The 20,848-nt window shown below is 41.2% G+C and overlaps 1 protein-coding gene across 5 annotated transcripts in view; it reads left to right on the top strand.

Moving 5' to 3' along the window:
• ATG7 (autophagy related 7) overlaps positions 1-20,848 on the top strand; it is a 283,728-nt gene that overhangs the window by 95,687 nt on the left and 167,193 nt on the right. For all 5 annotated transcript variants that reach the window (XR_008445692.1, XM_054035053.1, XM_054035054.1 and 2 more), the window contains one exon: positions 13,602-13,724. Coding sequence is in view for 4 of the 5 variants with exons in the window: in XM_054035053.1 (XP_053891028.1) it covers positions 13,602-13,724 (123 nt within the window). In the remaining variant the exon portion in view is untranslated. The remainder of the gene's footprint in view (positions 1-13,601; positions 13,725-20,848) is intronic.

Here is a 20,848-nt window from a genome sequence, read left to right as displayed (position 1 = left end):
ACGGTTATCACAAGAAACTGAGTTTTCACATGGTCTCTCTGGCCTTCATCGTTTCCTTCCTGGATCAAGGGGACTGGTACGCCAACCTCGACTTCAAAGACACCTGTTTCCACATTTCCATCTTCCAATGCCACAGAAGGTTCCACAGGTTTATCATAAACCAGACCCATTATCAGTTCACCATCCTTCCCTTTAGTCTGTCTGCAGCCTCTCGGGTTTTTATGATATGCATGGCGGTGATAGTAGGCGAGACATTCAGGTCTGTCCATACCTTGATGACTGGCTGATCAAGGTTCCGCTCAGAAGCGCATGTGAAGAACAGCATGAGCCTAGTCCAAACCACCTTCCAAGCACTGGGCCTACTAATAAATGAGCAGAATCAACTCTTGTTCCAGTCCAGAGAACAGAGTTTATTGGGGCAATGCTAGACTCAAACCAGGCCAGAGCCTTCCTTTCAGAGGCTCAATGTCGGACCTGATATCCAGGGTCAAGGTCCACCCCGTCATGACAGCCTGGTTTTGCCTCAAACTTTTGGGTCACATGGCCATGTGCACTTATGCGGTACAGCATGCAAGAATGCGCCTCAGACCCTTGCAGACTTGGTTGGCCTTGGTGCTTCGGATTCCCGCTCTGGTCTTCACTTCCCTCAACTGTGGAAGGACCCCTGTCAGTAACTGGGTGTTCCCTTTGTCACCCCCCAGCCTTCAGTATCTTTAACTTCGGACACATCAGATCTAGGTTGGGGAGCACACCTCGAACACCTCGGAACAGAGAGCCTGTGGTCCCAGGAAGAGCGTTCCCTATACATAAATGTCAGAGACCTCAGGTCTCGGAAATCGGGGCCCTTACATCAGAACCACCGTACATGGTGTTCTTTAAGGACAAATGCCCAACATGGCGTTCTTTCCAAAGGTGGTCTGGCAGTTCCATAGTAACCAGGCTATTTTCCTGCCAGTTTCCTTCCCGAAACCACACAGGAATTCAGAAGAGTCCATTGGACGTTAGGTATGCCCTCGCCTTCTATATTGAGAGGATCAAGCTGTTCTTTGTGGCAATAGCAGATAGCATGAAAGGCCTACCAGTTTCAGCCCAGAGAATCTCATCCTGGATAATCTCCTGTTTTCATGCATGTTACGAGAAGGCGAGCATCTCTCCTTCTGCCAGCTTGATCACTCATTTGACGAGAACTCAGGCCTCTTCAGTGGTGTTTCTGGCCCAGATCCCGATCCAAGACATCTGCAGGGCTGCAACCTGGTCGTCAGTGCATACCTTTGCCTCCCATTACATCATCACCTAGCAGGTTTGAGATGATGCCAGGTTCAGGAGAGCAGTGTTGCAATCCACATGTTCATGAATTCTGAGCCCACCTCCTTCGGTACCACTTGTGAGTCACCTAATGTGGAATCGACATAAACTAGCACTCGAAGAAGAAAAAAGGTTATTAGCTTTCCATAACTGTTCTTTGAGATGTGTTGCTCATGTCCATTCCACGACCCACCCTCCTGCCCCTTTGTCGGAGTTAGCCAGCAAGAAGGGATTGAGAGGGTGTGGGGCCGGCCAGTGCCCCTTATTCTGGCACATAAGCGTGCAGCACCAGAGGGTGCTGGGGATGGTCCAACAGATACCAGTGAGGGGAAAATTTCCAGTGACGGCGCACGTAGCGCAGCACACCTAACGTGGAATGGACATGAGCAACACTTCTCAAAGAACAACAATTATGGAATGGTTTGTATCCATTTTTTTGTTTTTGTTTTTTAAAAATCTTCTTGGATTTATTTTTCATATCCTTCTGCCTGTAAATCCAAATACCTTAGTTACCAAGAGACTACCTGCACAAGTCTCAGAGGAAGCCATGAAAAGCTCTAAAATGACATAAGATAGCTTTTCTAGATGTAAGTTCTGGGTCCCATTGGGAAGGTCGGAATCCTCTTTTTCCAGTAGTATGACACTTTTTTTTTTCTAGCCCTGCAGTAACAGGAAATATCAAACCTTAAAGCTGTGATGTTTTCATGTCTAGAAAAATCTGTTAGTTGTCTAAGACTGAACATTTCCTGGGCCTCAGGCAAGTGCAATATTGGTGGGGAAGGAGGAAACGCTTCTGTGGAGTTTGATTATTCTTGTAAAAGAGCCTTTTCAGGCTGATTGTGGCTTTGGATGGGAGAATGGATTTGGGGGGTGACAGATAAGTGGGTGCAATGTCATAAAAAGGATGATACATTATTTTTGATATAGTGACAGCCAGCTACTGCCCCTTAGGTGGAGCAGGGATTTTAGGTTATAATCACCTTGCACTCCTGCAATATTGCCAACCATAGGTGTTCAAAAATCATGAGTCAGGTCCCCCAAAATAATGAGATTGCCTTAAAAATAAAGAGACTTTTAAAAAGTAATCAAAGTTGGGTTCTTGCCTTATGGGTTTTGAGCCCTTAGGGGTCAATTTTTCAAGCTTTTCTCCACAACTGTGAGGGCAAGACACTAATGAAAACTCAGATCCTCACAAAATCATGTGATTCTAGAAGCTAAGCCTTTAAGAAAAACTTCAACTATCAGAAGACTTGCAATAAAATTAAGTGTTCACAACACTGCCTCTGCAAACTTAGATTTCTGTTCCCTGGAACCTGTTGCATAGAGAATTGGGTCCCTTGTCTTCAGTTCCTCTCCCACTTTTATATGCAGAGCACACTCAGGCAATAGCACAGTTCATGGCCATTCTAGTTTTCCATTGTACTTCCTGTTGCAACTATAATTAGATAGAACTCTGGAGAATTTAACTGGCAGGGCTCCTAAATGACTCTTGTTTTACGTGCAATCACTGAAATTGATGTGTCACTTCTCAGTGAGTTAACATTTATCGTAATTGTAAACATAATTCTATATTTGAAAACAGAGCATCACGGTACCTATTCTGGCTGGCTGACTTCGAGGTGCCTGCAAAACTTGCCAGTTTGTATAATTTTCTCTGACAAAATGTAACTTTCTGTGAGCTTCTTTTCTTGAAATGGTTAAACTTTTTTCTTTTTCTTTTTTGTAGGAGGGGTGGGAGACAGACAAAGGGGAGGAACAACAAAGGACCAATACAAGTTCTTTACTCAAAACCAGTATCTGTTATTTAAAGCACAGCCTTAGAAGGTGACTTACAAACCCATATTTTTGATTTAATAATGACTTTTAAAAATATAACTAATAAATCCATTCTCAGTAGAAGTAATCTCACATTTTATTTTCCCTGAAGCTTTTAATATACCATTGTTTCAGGCTTTGCAGCTGTATTATTAATTTTTAAAAAAGCTTAAACATCACTAAAGATTAAAAAATGATGTGATAAAAATGAACATCTAAACTTGAGCCAGTTTGTGCATCAGTGGTAGGCAATTAAAATCAGCAGCTTGTATTTCATATTTTTACTTAACCATATGGTAAATATGATTATATGATGTAGTCCTAGAGACAGAGATTCTCTTATTGAAGCTCTTTCTATCCAAGAGTTCAGACTTCTTTGTGGAGCAGACTGTTAAAAGCATCTAACACCACAGTTATACATCTGTTTTGCATTTCAAAACAAGCTCTTTTACACTAAATCCCCTGTATTATTCCCCTATCATCAGATTCAATTCTTTTACTTTAGTAAACAGACGGGAATAAAAAGGGCTGCTAATAAAATGTATCAGTTACAAAAATAGTTTCAGTACAAGACTAATTAATCCTGGTGGTTATGCACATCTACAACATCTTTTAGTCGATTTAAGAGCCATCACGCTCTTATATGAGCTCATATGAGGCCAAAACTCTGCAAAGTGAAGACTGGAAGGGAGGGTGTCTCATCAGCCTAGGAGAAAATCTACAATCATCAAAGACACATGCAGATGCATTAGAAAGGGAAATTATTTTGAAAGGTGGTGGATCACTCTAACTCTGCTAGTGGAATGGAGGTGGAGTGCAGAGAAGCATGCTACTTTGCTGGTCCCTCTTCTACAAAGGACTGAAGAGGGGCATGCTGTGTGGGAAAGAAATCAGGGAAGAAATACAAGAAGAAAGGAGGAGGTGATGGGATATTTCCATAGTTTCACAGTAGCTCACATTGGTGAGCAGGAGAATATGGTCTTTGTTTTGGTTGGTTGGTTGAGAGTGCAAAAGTACCTATAAGGGAAGATTGACAAAATCGGGTTTGTTTAGTCTGGAGAAGAGAAAACTGAGAGGGGACATGCTAACCGTTTTCAAGTACATAAAACGTTGTTACAAGGAGGAGGGAGAAAAATTATTCTCCTTAACCTCTGAGGATAGGACATGAAGCAATGGGCTTAAATTGCAGCAAGAGAGGTTTAGGTTATACATCAGAAAAAACTTCCTGTCAGGGTGGTTAAGCACTAGAATAAATTGCTTAGGGCGGTTGTGGAATCTGCATCATTGGATATTTTTAAGAGCAGGTTAGACAAACACTGTCAGGGATGGTCTAGATCAGTGGTCTCCAAAGTGGGGTGCGCAAGAGGATCCTTGGTGGTGCGCGGCAGGAGGAATGCTTTTCTTTGTTTTTTGTTTGTTTGTTTGTTTGTTTGTTTTTTGCTTTGGCAGTTCGGGTGGGAGTCCAAGCAGCTTTTTTTTTTTTTTTTTTTTTGCTTTGGCGCAGCAGGGGGTGCATGCTCAAAAAAATTTTACTGATAGGGGTGCGCGATCAAAAAAGTTTGAAGACCACTGGTCTAGATAATACTTAGTCCTGCCATAAATGTAGGGAACTGAGTTAGATGACCTCTCAAGGTCCCCTCCAGTCCTACGATTCCATGATTAGCCACAGAATTCTCACAGTATTACCAGGCCTGCTGTTCCCAAAGGAACAGTACCCACCAGCTTGTAAGCTTGTAAGAGTCAACTCAGGATCATCATTTTGCTTAACACCAGAGCACTCGCATATATTTATAGTGAAAACAAGTATAAGTTTATTATCAAAGAATGTAAGTGATAGTGAGAAAGAATAATGGAAACAAATGGTTACATATAAAACAAAATCATAACATGCTTTCTAGAGACTAAACTTGACTAAGCAAACAACGTGGAGTAGAGTGGAAGAATTATTTCCTGTGTCTTGCTTACCACACTCCTGCTAATACACCCCAAAATGTTTTCTTTTTTTACAGCAGCAGCAGTAAATAAAATGATTTTTTTTTTTTTGCAACAGTGACTAATATTTAGCTTGTGTTCCATTATGACTCCCAGACTGCAGTACTCCTTCTGAGGCAGTCATTTCCCATTTTCTATGTGTGCAACTGATTGTTCCTTCCTAAGTGGAGTACATTGCATTTGTCCTCATTGAATTCTATACTATTTTCTTCAGACCACTTCTCCAGTTTGTCCAAATCGTTTTGAATTTTAATGCTATCCTCCAAAGCAGTTGCAGCCCCTCCCAGCTTGGTATCATCCGCAAACCTTATGTGTACTCTCTGTCATTATCTAAATCATTGATGAAGATATTGGACAGAACAGACCCAGAACTGATCCCTGTGGGACCCCACTCAATATGCCCATCCAGTTTGATTGTGAATTACTGATGATTACTCTCTGGGAATGGTTTTCCAACCAGTTATGCACCCACCTTATAAATAGCTCCGTCTAGGTTATATTTCCCTAGTTTGTTCATTAGGTCATGCAAGATGGTATCAAAAGCTTCACTAAAGTCAAGATATACCCCATCTACCGCTTCCCTCCTGTCTACAAGGCTTGTTACCCTGTCAAAGAAAGCTATTAGATTGCTTTAACACGATTTGTTCTTGACAAATCCATGCTGACTGTTACTTATCACCATATTATCGTCTAGGTGTTCGTTGATTGTTTAATTATTTGCTACATTATCTTTCTGGGTACTGAAATTAAGCTGACTGGTCTGTGATTCCCCGGGTTGTCCTTATTCCCCTTTTAATAGATGGGCACTATATTTGCTGTTTTCCAGTGCTCTGGAATCTCACCTATCTTCCATAACTTTTCAAAGATAATTGCTGATGGCTCAGATATCGCCTCAGTTAGCTCCTTGAGTATTCAAAGATGTATTTCATCAGGCCCTGGTGACTTGAAGACATCTAACTTGTCAAAGTAATTTTGAACTTGTTCTTTCCCTATTTTAGCCTCTGATCTTACCTCATTTTTACCGGCATTCACTATGTTAGACGTCCAATCATTACTAACCTTTTTGGAGAAAAATAAAAGTCATTTAGCACTTCTGCCATTTCCACATTTTCTGTTATTGTTTCCCCCCCATCATTGAGTAACGGGCGTACCTTGTCCCTCTTGCTTCTAATATATTTATAGAATTTTTTCTTGTTACCCTTTATATATCTAGCTAGTTTAATCTCGTTTTGTGCCTGGGCCTTTCTAATTTTTGTTTAATGGTCAGCATACTGCAGCAGAGGTGCTGGAACAGTTTTTATAGTGGGGGTGCTGAGAGCCATTGAACCAAGCTGTAAACTCTGTATATAATGGAAACCATTCCAAGCCAGGGGGTGCGGCAGCACCACCAGCACTCCTAGTTCTAGCGCCTATGAACTGCAGGGAATGCTCTGAGGAATCAAGGATTGGTCTGTGCCTAGAACTTCCTGTACAGAGAGCAGGCCTGCAGAGGCATGGAAGATAGTGCTTATGTTGCCAGAGGCTGCTGGTTTCAGGGAGTGGATGCACTTCATCACCACCTGCTGTGTCTCTCAACCCTGAGTATCCCTGGTGAGCGTCACAGTAATATATTTTAATAGATAAGTGTATATGTACATCTACGCTATATAGAAGATGGCTTTGATAATACCATATCTCAAATATTTTTCCTCCACTAAAAGCCCTGTTCAGACCAATCATCCTGATGTCATGAGAACTGTATTAGCAGCAAAGAAAATAATTCTAGTGAACCAGAAAAGCAAAACCACACCAACCATAGAACTTAGGATTCCTGCCCTTTGGGACATGGCTAAACAGGAGAGAATTCCCTTTGTGTGCAACAACAAATTGGGCACTTATTTAATCTGGAAATGCTTTTTGGAAATTATGTTGTGATTAGCTGATGTCTGATTTATTCCTGACTATCTGCAGAGTATCTCGTGTGGTCTATTGGCATGGGAGTTTGGGATGAATAATCTTCCTCAGTCTGTCGTCTTCTTCCTTATTATGTTCTATAGCTACAAATGCATCTGATGCTTCCACCTGAGAGTTTGGGATATCTGCTAATAAGGATAACATGTCATCATTGCACTTCTGTAGTACAGTGTATGTTGCTCAGATATTGATGCTATGTCAAATACCAGTTGCTACTATTTCTCCCTTTTATAGTTTTAATGTTTACTTATTTATTTTTAGTTCAGAAAATTGATACAATTTTTAATTATAAAGGCCCTCTTGTGGTGATGAAATTTCAGGTTGCTTTGTGGATAAAATCAGTCTGATTCAAACCTCAGCTAACTGTATCTGAGGAGGAAGAACAATATTTAGAAGGGACAAATGTTAAGTCTTCCATGTTTGAGCTCAACCCAGTGTCTGGATGTGCTGGGAGAACTTCATGCCATAATCTTTGCTTTGGGTCTTTTGTCCTTCCTGACTGGCAAAGGCAAGTGGGTGGGAATTATAGAATCTTTAGTGGTGGAAACTGTCAGTGACAGCTTTGAAGAGTGTATGCAGTGTGGGTCTCAGGATACTAGAGACACAAGGTGAGTAAGCTAATATGTTGGACTGACTTTTGTTGGCGAGAGAGAAGTTTTTGAACTTAAACAGAACTCTTCTTCAGGTAAAGACGGAGTGCCATTTGCACTAGAGAAAGCATGTGCTTGAGCTCTGTATCTCCTGATGCTGACAAGATAGCCAGTATTGACCACTATCTAATCGTCCATATTTGGTTAAGTCTAGGGAAAAGTTTGTGGTAAGAGAACTCTGTGTACCTGGATACCTCTGACTTCCTAGATTCTTATCAGTTGTGGTTTTGACCTGGGTACAGAATAGAGACCACACTTGTAACGTTGATTGATGGTCATCTTCTGGTGATGGATAAAGATCGGAAGTTGAATTATTATGTTTTTGACACTGTGTGTCAAGAGGTGGTCAGTGTCTTGTTTCTGGCTGGAGTGGATAAGGCTGCTCTTGCATGGCTTTGTTCTTTTCTCTCAGAGAGCTCCCAGAGAACAATGTTGGGTGATAGCTCTTCAACTTGGAGGTTTCTCTCTTGTGGAGTACCAACAGGTTCTGCATTGTCATCCCTCCTAATCAATGTGTAGATGAAGCTGTTAGCAGAGTTAATAAGGAGGTGCGTTTTTATTTAGTGAGCAGTGCAAGTTTTGTTCCTCTCTTGCTTCGGTTCAGCTAGTGCTAAGGGTGGGAAATTGTCAGAGTCTATTTAAAATTAATTATATTTTAAGAGTTTTAAAAAATGACCAGAGCTTGGGATGGGCACTCTTTCATGTGGTAGTTATAAATTGAATAAATAAATATGGGCTGAGAATTTCAGGTGGAGTTTAAGGTGTTGACATTGACCTATAAATAAATCCCTAAATGGTCTAGGTCTATCCTACCAGAGAGACCATTTTTCTTCCTTTGTGTGATGCTACTACTGTTGAGATCAGTAGACATGGAGTTGCTGCAAGGATATTCTCCATGATAGGTTCCTTGACTTACCAGTTTCTTTTGGTCCTGTGCCTTGGGTTGTGGAACTTACATGGACTCTATTCTTAGTTTGGTTCAAGGTAAAGTTTAGTTTTCTGTTTGTAAGACTAGAAATATACCTGTAGTCAATGAACTATTCAACTTAAAACATATTTTGTTGTTAGCTCTTTTTTGGTTTTGTTGTTCAAAATCTTGGGACCTGTTACATGAATCATAGAATTATAGCACTGGAAGGGACCTTGAGAGGTCATCTAATCCAGTCCCCTGCACTCATGGCAGGACTAAGTATTATCTAGACCATCCCTGACAAGTGTTTGGAGATTTTTAAGAGCAAGTTAAACAATAATGGAGATTCTGCAGCCTCCCTAGGCAATTTATTCCAGTGCTTAACCACCCTGAAAAGTTAGGAAATTTTTCCTAATGTCCAACCTAAACCTCCTTTGCTGCAATTTAAGCCTATTGCTTCTTGTCCTATCCGCAGAGGTTAAGAAGAACAATTCTTCTCTCTCTTCCTTGTAACAACCTTTTGTATACTTGAAAATTGTTAGCATGTCCCCTCTCGGTCTTCTCTTTTCCAGGCTAAACAAACCCAATTTTTTCAATCTTCCCTCGTCAGTCATGTTTTCTAGACCGTTAATCATTTTTGTTGCTCTTCTCTGGACTTTCTCCAATTTGTCCACATCTTTCCTGAAATGTGGCACCAGAACTGGATACAGTACTCCAGTTGAGGCCTAATCAGTGCGGAGTAGAGTGGAAGAATTGCTTCTCGTTTCTTGCTTACAGCACTCCTGCTAATACATCCTAGAATGGCGTTTGCTTTTTTTGCAACAGTGTTACACTGTTGTTTCATATTTAGCTTGTGGTCCACTATGACCCCCAGATCCCTTTCCGCAGTTCTCCTTCCTAGGCAGTCATTTCCCATTTTGTATGTGTGCAACTGATCGTTCCTTTCTAAGTGGAGTACTTTGCACTTGTCCTTATTGAATTTCATCTTATTTACTTCAGAAAATTTCTCCAGTTTGTCCAGATCACTTTGAATTTTAATGCTATTCTCCAAAGCAGTTGCAACCCCTCCCAGCTTGGTTTTGTCCACAAACTTTATAAGTGTACTTTCTATGCCATTATCTAAATAATTGATGAAGATATTGAACAGAAGTGGACCCAGAACTGATCCCTGTGGGACCCCACTTGTTTTGCCCTTTCAGCATGACTGTAAACCACTGATAACTACTCTCTGGGAATGGTTTTCCAGCCAGTTATGCACCCACATTATAGTAGTTCCATCTAGGTTGCATTTCCCTAGTTTGTTTATGAGAACGTCATGCGAGACAGTATCAAAAGCTTTACTAAAGTTAAGATATACCATGTCTACCGCTTCTCCCTCCCCCCCCCCCCCACCTTCCACAAGGCTTGTAGAAGAGTGCTCTAGAAGCGATGTCCGTCTAGGTTGATATTATGGATTTTCAAGACACTGACACTGTACTAACCTAAATATACCATCGTAAGATCATGTGAAGCCAGCAACATGTTCACATGAAAGTGTGTATGTATAACAGAATTGAGTTTCAACTCTAGAAAAATATAGTTTAAGATCAATTTATAGCAATAGGAGATTTGGTCATAATAGTATAATATTCATATGCAATTTAAATGGGTTCTGTTACAATTTAACAGACCCCAAAATAATATACCCCAAGCTCATAGTTTTATGAATTAACATACCTTATTTTATTAATATTCATATTTTATGAACATACCTTTTTTTTTAAAAGTACATTTAATTGGAATTTCCATACTGATCACATTACAAAGAAGCATTACAACAACATACAAAAAAATTCCTCCACTTCCAGGTCATCCATCCAAAACAAATACTGTGCACTGAAAATGTCAGTGCAATCATGCAAGCTGCTCATTTGCAAGTACACATAATGCAAACATAAGTGTTCATGCACAGCTATTGTGGCAAATATAGAAAGGCTTAGAGGCATACTTGAAATAAAGCAGGGCAGTTTGTATACAGAACTCTGGCTGCTGAAGGAATGATACTGGGCCCACGAGGGAAGCAGCAGCAGGAAAGGTTCAAATCTGAGTTGAGTCACAATTCCTGGGAATTTAGGAGATGGGCATTTGGCTAGAATCTAGTGTTTGGGTTTAGGAGGGTAGAATGAAACAGAACTTGGGAGAGGGAAATTGGGCTGGTGCTGTATTTCACTGGGGATAAGAGGAAGCAGCAGGGGGACAAGAATTGTAACAGGGATTTGACATGTGTAACTACTTGTTTATAGCTTCCAAGTTGTTAGTATTAACAAAAGAAAATACATGATTTAGAAACTGATTGAACCTTTGAGAGTATCCTTTCATTAATACTTGGTCACTTGAGCCTGTATTACCTTTTTTCCACTTCCTTAGCATTTGATTATCCAAAAATAGTGTACCTCCTTCAAATTTTAACTGTGGGCAAGGACCAATATATTATGTTATCATCTGCTTTGTATTTGACATGCTTCTAATGTTTCAGGATAATGCTGCAGTTTATGGCAAGTGGACTGTGTGTTGCTGTTACATACCATGCATATAATCTGGCCTACATCATTAAAGAGATGTCATATAAACTCTGTATTGTGGTTCCAACAAAGTAAATTAATAACAACACATATCGGATAATGATGATAACTCTGCAGACTACATACAGGCCTAACTCTGAACCCAGTCCAAGTTTATAAATTGACTTCTATATGCAGTGTTTCACAAACTGCCAGATGCAAGAAACTGCTGCACATCTGGTTGCTTTTAATAGACTTTTGGAACGGAGAGTAGTCATTAAAATATATATATTTTGAAAAGGTATTGCAGTATATGCTAGATAATGACACATCTCAAATGGAAGGCTGTTTCCCAATTCTCTACATATATATTGTATTGTGTGCACTTAGCTAAGGGTGGTGTTTTCATTTCTAAGGAGTGAATTTTAAAAATATCATTATGTAAGAAAGTTTGTCTTCTTACTCGGATTAACTTCTCACACAGACCTATGCACTAAAGAGAAAACGCATAAACCCTGGTATGATGAAATACATCTCTGGAGTATTAATAACAGTTTCTCCAGATTTCCTACCAGAACATATAGTGCTATTTATGTCTCAGTGTTTAAATGTGAATGGCTTGATTTAAGAAGAGGCTTAATTCTTCATTCTGTCGTATCCATTTATTTGTCCTTCCTCAGATTAATGCTGTTAAGAGATTGATGTCAGCATTCAGAGATTTCCATTTCAAAAGTACCACCTCTAGAACTGTTTAACTCTTTGAATTTTGCAGAAGCTTTCCTCCTCTTTAATATAAAATATTTTTCATTCTTTCATAATTGTCTGTAATACATGGAAACCTTAGTATGCAGTAGCCAGGGCCTGCTCCAGGGTTTTGGCCGCCCCAAGCAGCCAAACCAAAAAAAAAAAAAAAAAAAAAAGCCGCGATCGCGATCTGAGGCGGCAATTCGGCGGGAGGTCCTTCGCTCCGAGCAGGAGTGAGGGACCATCTGCCGAATTGCCGCCGAACAGCTGGACGTGCCGCCCCTCTCCGAAGTGGCCGCCCCAAGCACCTGCTTGGTAAGCTGGTGCCTGGAGTCGGCCCTGGCAGTAGCTAATTGTGCTGCTAAATGAACATCTAACAATAAGATTTGACTTACTATCCCAGACTCCTTAGCCAATTAAACTTCTAGTGCCGTCAGCTGAAAACTATTAGATTCCCCTGGGGCAGTTTGCCGGAAGTTCTAGAGAACCATATGGGAAAGCCCTGTAGACGTATTCTGCTGCATCTCTAATGATGAATGCTGACAGTTTGTGCAAGTTCACACAATTTTCTGCTATAGCAATTCAAGGCTCCTAGGCTTTTGAGGAGGGGTTGGACTAGAAAAGAATGAGGTTGTTGAAGAGGGGTAAGAGGTGATTTTGGTTAATTTTAAATGACTGGGCAAGAAGGACTTCATTTCTGAGTTGTAAATTTTTTTATAGTAAATATACTAGGAGCACTGAATGGATGCTTCATTTAAAATAAAACAAAATTTAATCACTTACATTGAGTCTCATTACTTGAACCCACTTAGTGATTATTAAAGAGAGTACTAGCTGCAGCACTTCCAGCTTCTTTTGCAGTTCAGGAAAAATGAACGACTTCAGTTTTAGGGGAAGCTACCTACCTTCTGAAGCAGAGTGAATGTAATTAATAGGAATTAGCAGTACAGTTCCCAGCTGTTTCACCACAAAAACATTAAAAGGTGGAATATGAACAATACATAACAGGAGAATTTTTTTCCTAAACATTTCAGCTTTGCGGCATGCTCTTGGATCTTATCCAAAAGTGCTTAGCATTCTACTTAAGATGATGTGGTGATTGTGAGGACTTTTCAAAATGGACAGAAAAAAATATGCAATAGAAATTGTATATGCAATGTATATATATCACATATGGGAAGAAATAAAGGGGGGACAATATAGTAATTTTCTGTAGTATGTGATTAAAAAGTCATACCATTAGGAAATTAAAAATCCTATGTAAAATAGATCTCTTGTCAAAGGAATAACATGTACACTCTGTGTTGCAATAGCTAAAAATTTTGTCCCAGTTGTACATGACGTACAAAACAGAACAAATAAAGTGTAATGGAGGTTTCCACCAGGTTCTATAGAATCTACAAAATTTTTCTGCGTGATTTTGGAGGAGAATACAACTTTTTTTATTGGCCTTTTTTGTATTGGTAGTTCTGAAATGAAAGATTCTCTGCAGTGGTATGAAAATGTTTGTAATATTGTCAATTCTTCTCCTCATCCCTACCCCACTGTGATTTTCTTCATTAGCCATTGCACAATAATTGTATGGGTGTGCAAAAAGCTTACCCTTTATTTCATAAACTATATGTAGCAATGAGTAATAGTAAACCTTTTACATGTTGTATTTATTTCCTTTTCTGTCGGTTTACTTCACAGGTCCTTGACCAGTATGAGCGAGAGGGGTTTAATTTCCTTGCAAAAGTTTTTAATTCCTCACATTCCTTCTTAGAAGACCTAACAGGTCTGACTTTATTACATCAGGAAACTCAAGATGCTGAGGTAAGAAAATACACTTCAGACTTTAGACACTAAACACATAATGGCAAAAGGTACCTCGTCCTTAATATTCAGCTTTATAAATATAGGAGCAAATGATTCACTGTTAGAATTGATCATTGACATTTTGTTTATAAAATTATTTGTGTGTGTCACACTGTGCAGTGAGATAACAATATAACATCTTAGAGTTACAGGGTCATAAATATTACTGGAAGAGTGAGGTAACCAGTTCTTCTAAGAGCATAAGACCTACAGTACAGTATATATGTTCACAGCCAATTAGACTTCTGTTAGAGGAAAAATAACCACATTTCTCTGAGTTTTTGGGGAAGTTAATTGTAAGAAAAAGTAACTGTCTAGTGAGTAGTGTCAGTGTGAGATCCTTCCTAAAGAAATCAGTTGTCTTTTAGGTCAATCCAAAGTTAATTTCTATTTTGTTATGGGAGATGTGGAAAATGTGCCACTACCATCATAGTGACAAAGAAAAAATGAGACACTTTCTGGCTTACTGGAAAATGCAGTGGATAAAGATATATAAAATCTTGACTGTGTGCCATTTAAAATCAGACAGATAAAAGTTCTGAACAGTGTTTTGTTTCGATGATTTGTGACCCTTTTGAAGCCTATAAATGTCTATATTGTTGTACATCTATAATTAATCTTGCAGTATGGTATAGTAATGTTTTTATCCATGAATGCTTTTAAAGTTGGCTTTAAAAAGTGATTATTCAGTTATTGTAGCCTGCATAAAAGGTTTTAGCTGTTTTTTCAGCTGGAAATGTCTCATCAGTTTTGCTTAACAAGTTTGCTGGGATAATGATGACTTGGCTCTTGGTCTCATGTTTTAACCTTTTAAAATAATTGCAACAGATACTGGAGACAAGAAACCATGTAATACCTGATGGTTTATTAAATCAGATTGTTAACCCCCCAGAAATCATTACTTGCAATGATAGGATCCAACAACGAAACAAGTACTATACAGTTTTTCAGATGCTGCTTATTAGCACAATAGTGGTGATGCCTTGGTCTAATTGCCATACATCAGCGACTTTTTCAGTTTGCTTATAAGACTGTGTTGTTCTAATGACATAATTAAAGGGAATAATATTTGAACTGATTTATAATGTATCCTTTCACATTTATTAGTTCATGAGTATTATCTGCAAGTTTCAGAATGCATTCAGGTGTTTCCACTTGTCAATTTGTGGATATTCTATTATCTACAAAAATATATAGAGTGGTACAGATTATTATGAAGTTGAGGCAGTTTACAACTTCATACATCTATAGCTACAATAATTTTCACTTAAATTGGGTGATTATTATAAAAGCAGAAAGTATCTGATTAAAATGTATGGGCAGCAGAGTAGATTACATGCATAAATATTTAATAATGTGGAGCATAACATGAACTGTCACACACAGGTTTTAAAAACTGTTTTTTGTTATTGCATTTCAGAATAATTACATAATATCAATATTTTCTGGCATAAAGAACTAATAGCTTCTTCCAGCAGAATGATTAATCCAAAAACTGTGATAGTGTATTACATTGTCTGCAATAATTAAAGTAGTATTAATAATTTTTTATTTCAGTTAGTGAACTTTAAAAAGTCTCCTCTGTGCCTAATGTTGGCATGAAATATACAATTGTCTTACACAATTTAAAACAAACAGACCCTTCTTTATTTGAAGGAAAAATCAAAAAACTGATTTAAAAAAATATTATTTGCGTACGTTTCTCTTCTAAGCAAAAAGAGGGACTCAGCATAGGCCACACCCTTAATTCTTACTTTGGACTGTTGCCTGGTATTTTGAATTCTTAAAAAATTCCCTTATAGGTGAGATTTTTTTAAAGTGTTATTTTACATTGATTGTTTCTATTTATCACATGATACTATCCGATATTGAGCTCAGTTTAACCCTATTAATCTCATGAAGCCCTGGTGTACACTACGAGATTAGGTCGAATTTAGCAGTGTTAGGTTGATTTAACCCTGCATCCGTCAACACGACCAAGCCTGTTTTGTCGACTTAAAGGGCTCTTAAAATTGATTTCTGTACTCCTCCCTGGCGAGGGGTTTAGCGCTAAAATTGACCTTGCTGGGTCAAATTTGGGGTAATGTGGACACAATTCGATGGTATTGGCCTCCAGGAGCTATCCCAGAGTGCTCCATTGTGACCGCTCTGGACAGCATCTCAACTCAGATGCGCTGGCCAGGTAGACAGGAAAAGCCCCAGGAACTTTTGAATTTCGTTTCCTGTTTGGCCAGCGTGGCGAGCTGATCAGCACAGGTGACCATGGAGTCCCAGAATCGTAAAAGAGCTCTAGCATGGCCCGAACGGGAGGTACTGGATCTGATCACTGTTTGGGGAGAAGAATCCGTGCAGGCAGAACTCCGTTCCAAAAGACGAAATGCCAATATATTTGCCAAAATCTCCAAGGGCATGATGAACAGAGGCTACAACAGGGACACACAGCAGTGCCGCATGAAAGTTAAGGACCTGAAGCAAGCCTACCAAAAAACAAAGGATGCAAACAGTCGCTCCGGGTCAGAGCCCCATACATGCCAGTTTTAGGATGAGCTGCATGCAATTATGGGGGTGGCCCCTATCACTACCCCACCACTGTCTATGGACACCTGCAAGGGAGGAGTCTCACGCAACAGGGATGAGGAGTTTGAAGATGAGGAGGTGGTTGAGGATAGCTTAATGCTCAGCAGGCAAGTGGAGAATCCCTTCTCCCGGCAGCCAGGAACTGTTCATCACCCTGGAGCCAATACCCTCCCAACCCTCCCAAGGCGGGCTCCCAGACCATGAAGCTGGAGAGGGAACTTCTGGTGAGTGTACCTTTGAAAATATAATACAGGGTTTAAAAGCAAGGGTGTTTAATGATTAGTTTACCATGCCAGGCCAGTAGCAAGTAGTCTGGAATCATTGCAGAACAAAACCTTGCAGCAGATGGGTCCGGGTTTTGGCTATTTGCCTTTGGCTGAAAATAAATCATCCCTGCTGTTAGCCACGCGGTGGGGGGAGTCCCGTTCATGGCTGACCGGGATCTTCCCTGATACTAGCCACGTGGGGGTTGGGCGATCATCCCAGAGAATTGGGTGGGGGAGGGATTGGATTGTGCTGCACATTCACCCTAAAACCGCAGCCCCTCCTTTTAAATGGCCAACCCAACGGGCTTTGCTTGGTATGGGAAAGGAGGGTGCTGCTGTTTGAAACCATTCCCACATGTTATGAAGGTTGAAGAAGCCGAAACCCTTTGCCTTACCATTGCTGCCTGCAAGCCAAATTCTATTGTCCAGCTGAGCGTGTGTGATGTCACACACCAAACCGGCAGGCACTCAATATAAGAGGCAAAATGCGACCTTGTAGCAAAAGCACATATGCTATGTAATGTGAATCACTTGATTCAGTGTGAAATAGTCTTCCCTTTGTTCTCTAAAATGTATCTTTTAAAATACTACTCTCCCTTTTTTCCCCCCGCAGCCGCAAATGTTTCTACACTCCCCCTATCATCTCCATCCCAGAGACTAGCGCAGATTAGAAGGCAAAAAACCCACACTCGTGAAGAGATGTTCTCAGAGCTTGTGCAGTCCTCCTGCACTGAAAGAGCTCAGCAGAATGCGTGGAGGCAAACAATGGCAGAGTCCAGGCAAGCGTTAAATGAACGCAATGAGAGGAGGGAGGAGCAGGCTGAGAGGAGGCAGGATGCAATTCTGAGGCTAATGGGGGAGCAAACTGACATGCTCAGGCATCTGGTGGAGCTGCAGGAAAGGCAGCAGGAGCACAGACCGCCGCTGCAGCCCCTGTATAACTGCCTGCCCTCCTCCCCAAGTTCCATATCCTCCTCACCCAGACGCCCAAGAACGCGGGGGGCAGGCTACGGGTACCCAGCCACTCCACCCCAGAGGATTGCCCAAGCAACAGAAGGCTGGCATTCAATAAGTTTTGAACTGTAGTATGGCCTTGTCCTTCCCTCCTCCCCTCATCCACCACCCCACCCAGTGCTTCCCTCCTCACCCACCCCTCCCGGGCTACCTTGCAAGTTTTCCCCCTATTTGTGTGATGAATTAATAAAGAATGCATGATTTTGAAACAATCATGACTTCATTGCCTCTGAAAGCAGTGATCGAAGGGAGGAGGTCAGTTGGCTTACAGGGAAGTAGAGTCAACCAAGGAGAAACAAACAGAACTGTCACACTGTAGCCTGGCCAGTCATGAAACTGGTTTTCAAAGCTTCTCTGATGCGCAGCGCACCTTGCTGTGCTTTTCCAACTGCCCTGATGTTGGGCTGTGCGTAATCAGCGGGCAGGCGATTTGCCTCAACCTCCCACCCCGCCATAAACGTCCCCCCCTTACTCTCACAGATATTGTGGAGCACACAGCAATCAGTAATAACAATGGGAATATTGGTTTTGCTAAGCTCTAACCCAGTCAGTAAACTGCACCAGCGTGCTTTTAAACGTCCAAATGCACATTCTACCACCATTCTGCACTTGCTCAGCCTATAGTTGAACAGCTCCTGACTACTGTCCAGGGTGCCTGTGTATGGCTTCATGAGCCATGGCATTAAGGGGTAGGGTGGGTCCCCAAGGATAACTATAGGCATTTCAACATCCCCAACAGTAATTTTCTGGTCAGGGAAGTAAGTTCCTTCCTGCAGCTGTTCAAACAGACCAGAGTTCTTGAAGATGCGAGCATCATGCACCTTTCCTGGCCATCCCAATGTTGATGTCGGTGAAACGTTCCTTGTGATCCATCAGTGCTTGCAGCACCATTGAAAAGTACCCCTTGTGGTTTACGTACTGGCTGCCAAGGTGGTCCGGTCCCAAGATAGGGATATGCGTTCCGTCTGTCGCCCCACCACAGTTAGGGAACCCCATTGCAGCAAAGCCATCCACTTTGACCTGCACATTTCCCAGAGTCACTACCCTTGATAGCAACAGCTCAGTGATTGTGTTGGCTACTTGGATCACAGCAGCCCCCATGATAGATTTACCCACTCCAAAGTGATTCCCGACTGACGGGTAGCTGTCTGGCGTTGCAAGCTTCCACAGGGCTATTGCCACTCCCTGGTGAACTGTGAGGGCTGCTCTCATCTTGGTATTCTTGCGCTTCAGGGCAGGCGAAAGCAAGTCACAAAGTTCCATGAAAGTGCCCTTATGCATGCGAAAGTTTCACAGCCACTGGGAATCATCCCAGACCTGCAACACTAAGTGGTCCCACCAGTCTGCTTGTTTCCCGGGCCCAGAATTGGCGTTCCATGGCATGAACCTGCCCCATTACCACCATGATGTCCAAATTGCGAGGGCCTGTGCTTTGAGAGAAGTCTGTGTCCATGTCCTCATCACTATCGTGATTGTGCTGTCGTTGCCTCCTCGCCTGCTTTTGCAGGTTCTGCACATACTGCAGGATAATGTGTGAGGTGTTTACAACGCTCACAGCAGCAGCGGTGAGCTGAGTGGGCTCCATGCTTGCCATGGTATGGTGTCTGCAGGAGAGCAGAGTTGCAGTGGAAGGGGTGGAGGACGACGGTTAGCACCCTGCACATTTCCCGAGGAAGAACACACATACCCAGGAGCCCATGACAGACAACAATGAGAAATTTGCTATCGAGGAAATAGCAGCAGAGCAGAGTTGCAGCGGAAGCGGTGTATGACGATGGTCTGCAGACCTACTGCACTGTCTGCTGCCAGCACCACCCAGGACACAACAACGGTGGTGTCGGTGAGCTGAGCTGAGCGGGCTACACCCTTGCCGTGGTATGGCATCTGCGTGGAAAAAAGGCGCTAAACAATTGTCTGCCGTTGCTTTCACAGAGGGAGGGGAGACTGACGACATGTATCCAAAACCACCCGCGACAGTGTTTTTGCTCCATCAGGCATTGGAAGCTTAACCCAGAATTCCAGTGGGCAGCGGAGACTGCGGGAACTGTGGGATAGCTATTCACAGTGCACCGCTCCGTAAGTTAATGCTAGCCACAGTAGTAAGGACACACTCTGCCGACTTAATGCGCTTAGTGTGGACATACACAATCGACTGTATAAAATCGATTTCTAAAAATCGACTTCTATAAAATCGACCTAATTTCGTAGTGTAGACATACCCGAAGAATCATGACTGAAACCTGTTTTCCAGTTTGCTTACATTGTCCTCATATTTGCTGTAGAAACCTTGCTGTTCAGAATGGAAGAATTTTAGCATTATGGTTTTGCCCATACTTCAGTACAGATATCATTTGTTCATGGGGAGCCAGTGTGATCTCAATGAACAATCCATTGCACTGCAGGAATTCCCATTGCTTACTGATTAGGGCCCAGATTATGCAAAGATTTATACATGTGCTTAACTTTGACATCAGTGGAATTACAGTATGTAAAGTTAAATTTATTAAACCTACAGTTCCATAAGATCCATTTTATATAGTAGGTACATTGAGGTTGCTGGCAGGAGAATTAGTCTAACCCATAAACAACATCTACAAACTTTCACATCATAATCAGCCCAAGTACCACAGTACTGTACATGCAAATAAACTTTTCCTGATTACTTCCCTGCTCCTTTCAAGAGACAACAGAAATTCTTGGGTTAAATTAGAATCGCTAAATCTTGGAATAAATAAGCTCTCCTGTATTTTATGAGAACCTCTGTGGCTTGTGGTGGTCAAAACTGTGTTTCTGTTACCCCAGTTAAATCAGAATGTTCATGAAAAACAGGGTCCAACAGGTTGAAAATTAGAAGGTCGTAGAAGGACAAGTTTGCCTGGAATAATAACTGCTAACACCTTTCTTTGATCTGTAATGCCTCCTATATTCTAATGCTCTCTTTGTTGCATTTTTGCCATTGCTGACACTTTCATAATGATAAGATTGGATCTTTTCTCAGAGTACAAGGTTTTGTAAAAATTACTTTACAGAATGTGCACAACTGAGTTTGTGTGCTACTATGTCAGTTAATGTTTTTTACCCTTAATGACCCACGTGTAGAAATTGTTTATCTGAGGTCAGTTTATTTGCACAATAAGGCTGATACAACTTATACTGGTGCTCTGGGGAGCATTGCCTGATGATTTTATGAGGCTCACTTAGGGGCATGGTTATTGCTGAGCTACC

This window comes from Malaclemys terrapin, chromosome 7 (assembly GCF_027887155.1).
Source record: "Malaclemys terrapin pileata isolate rMalTer1 chromosome 7, rMalTer1.hap1, whole genome shotgun sequence".
In the NCBI taxonomy this organism is placed as follows: Eukaryota; Metazoa; Chordata; order Testudines; family Emydidae; genus Malaclemys; species Malaclemys terrapin.
The sequence above is the reverse complement of the archived record's forward strand: the minus strand, read 5'-3'. Positions and strand labels throughout refer to the sequence as shown.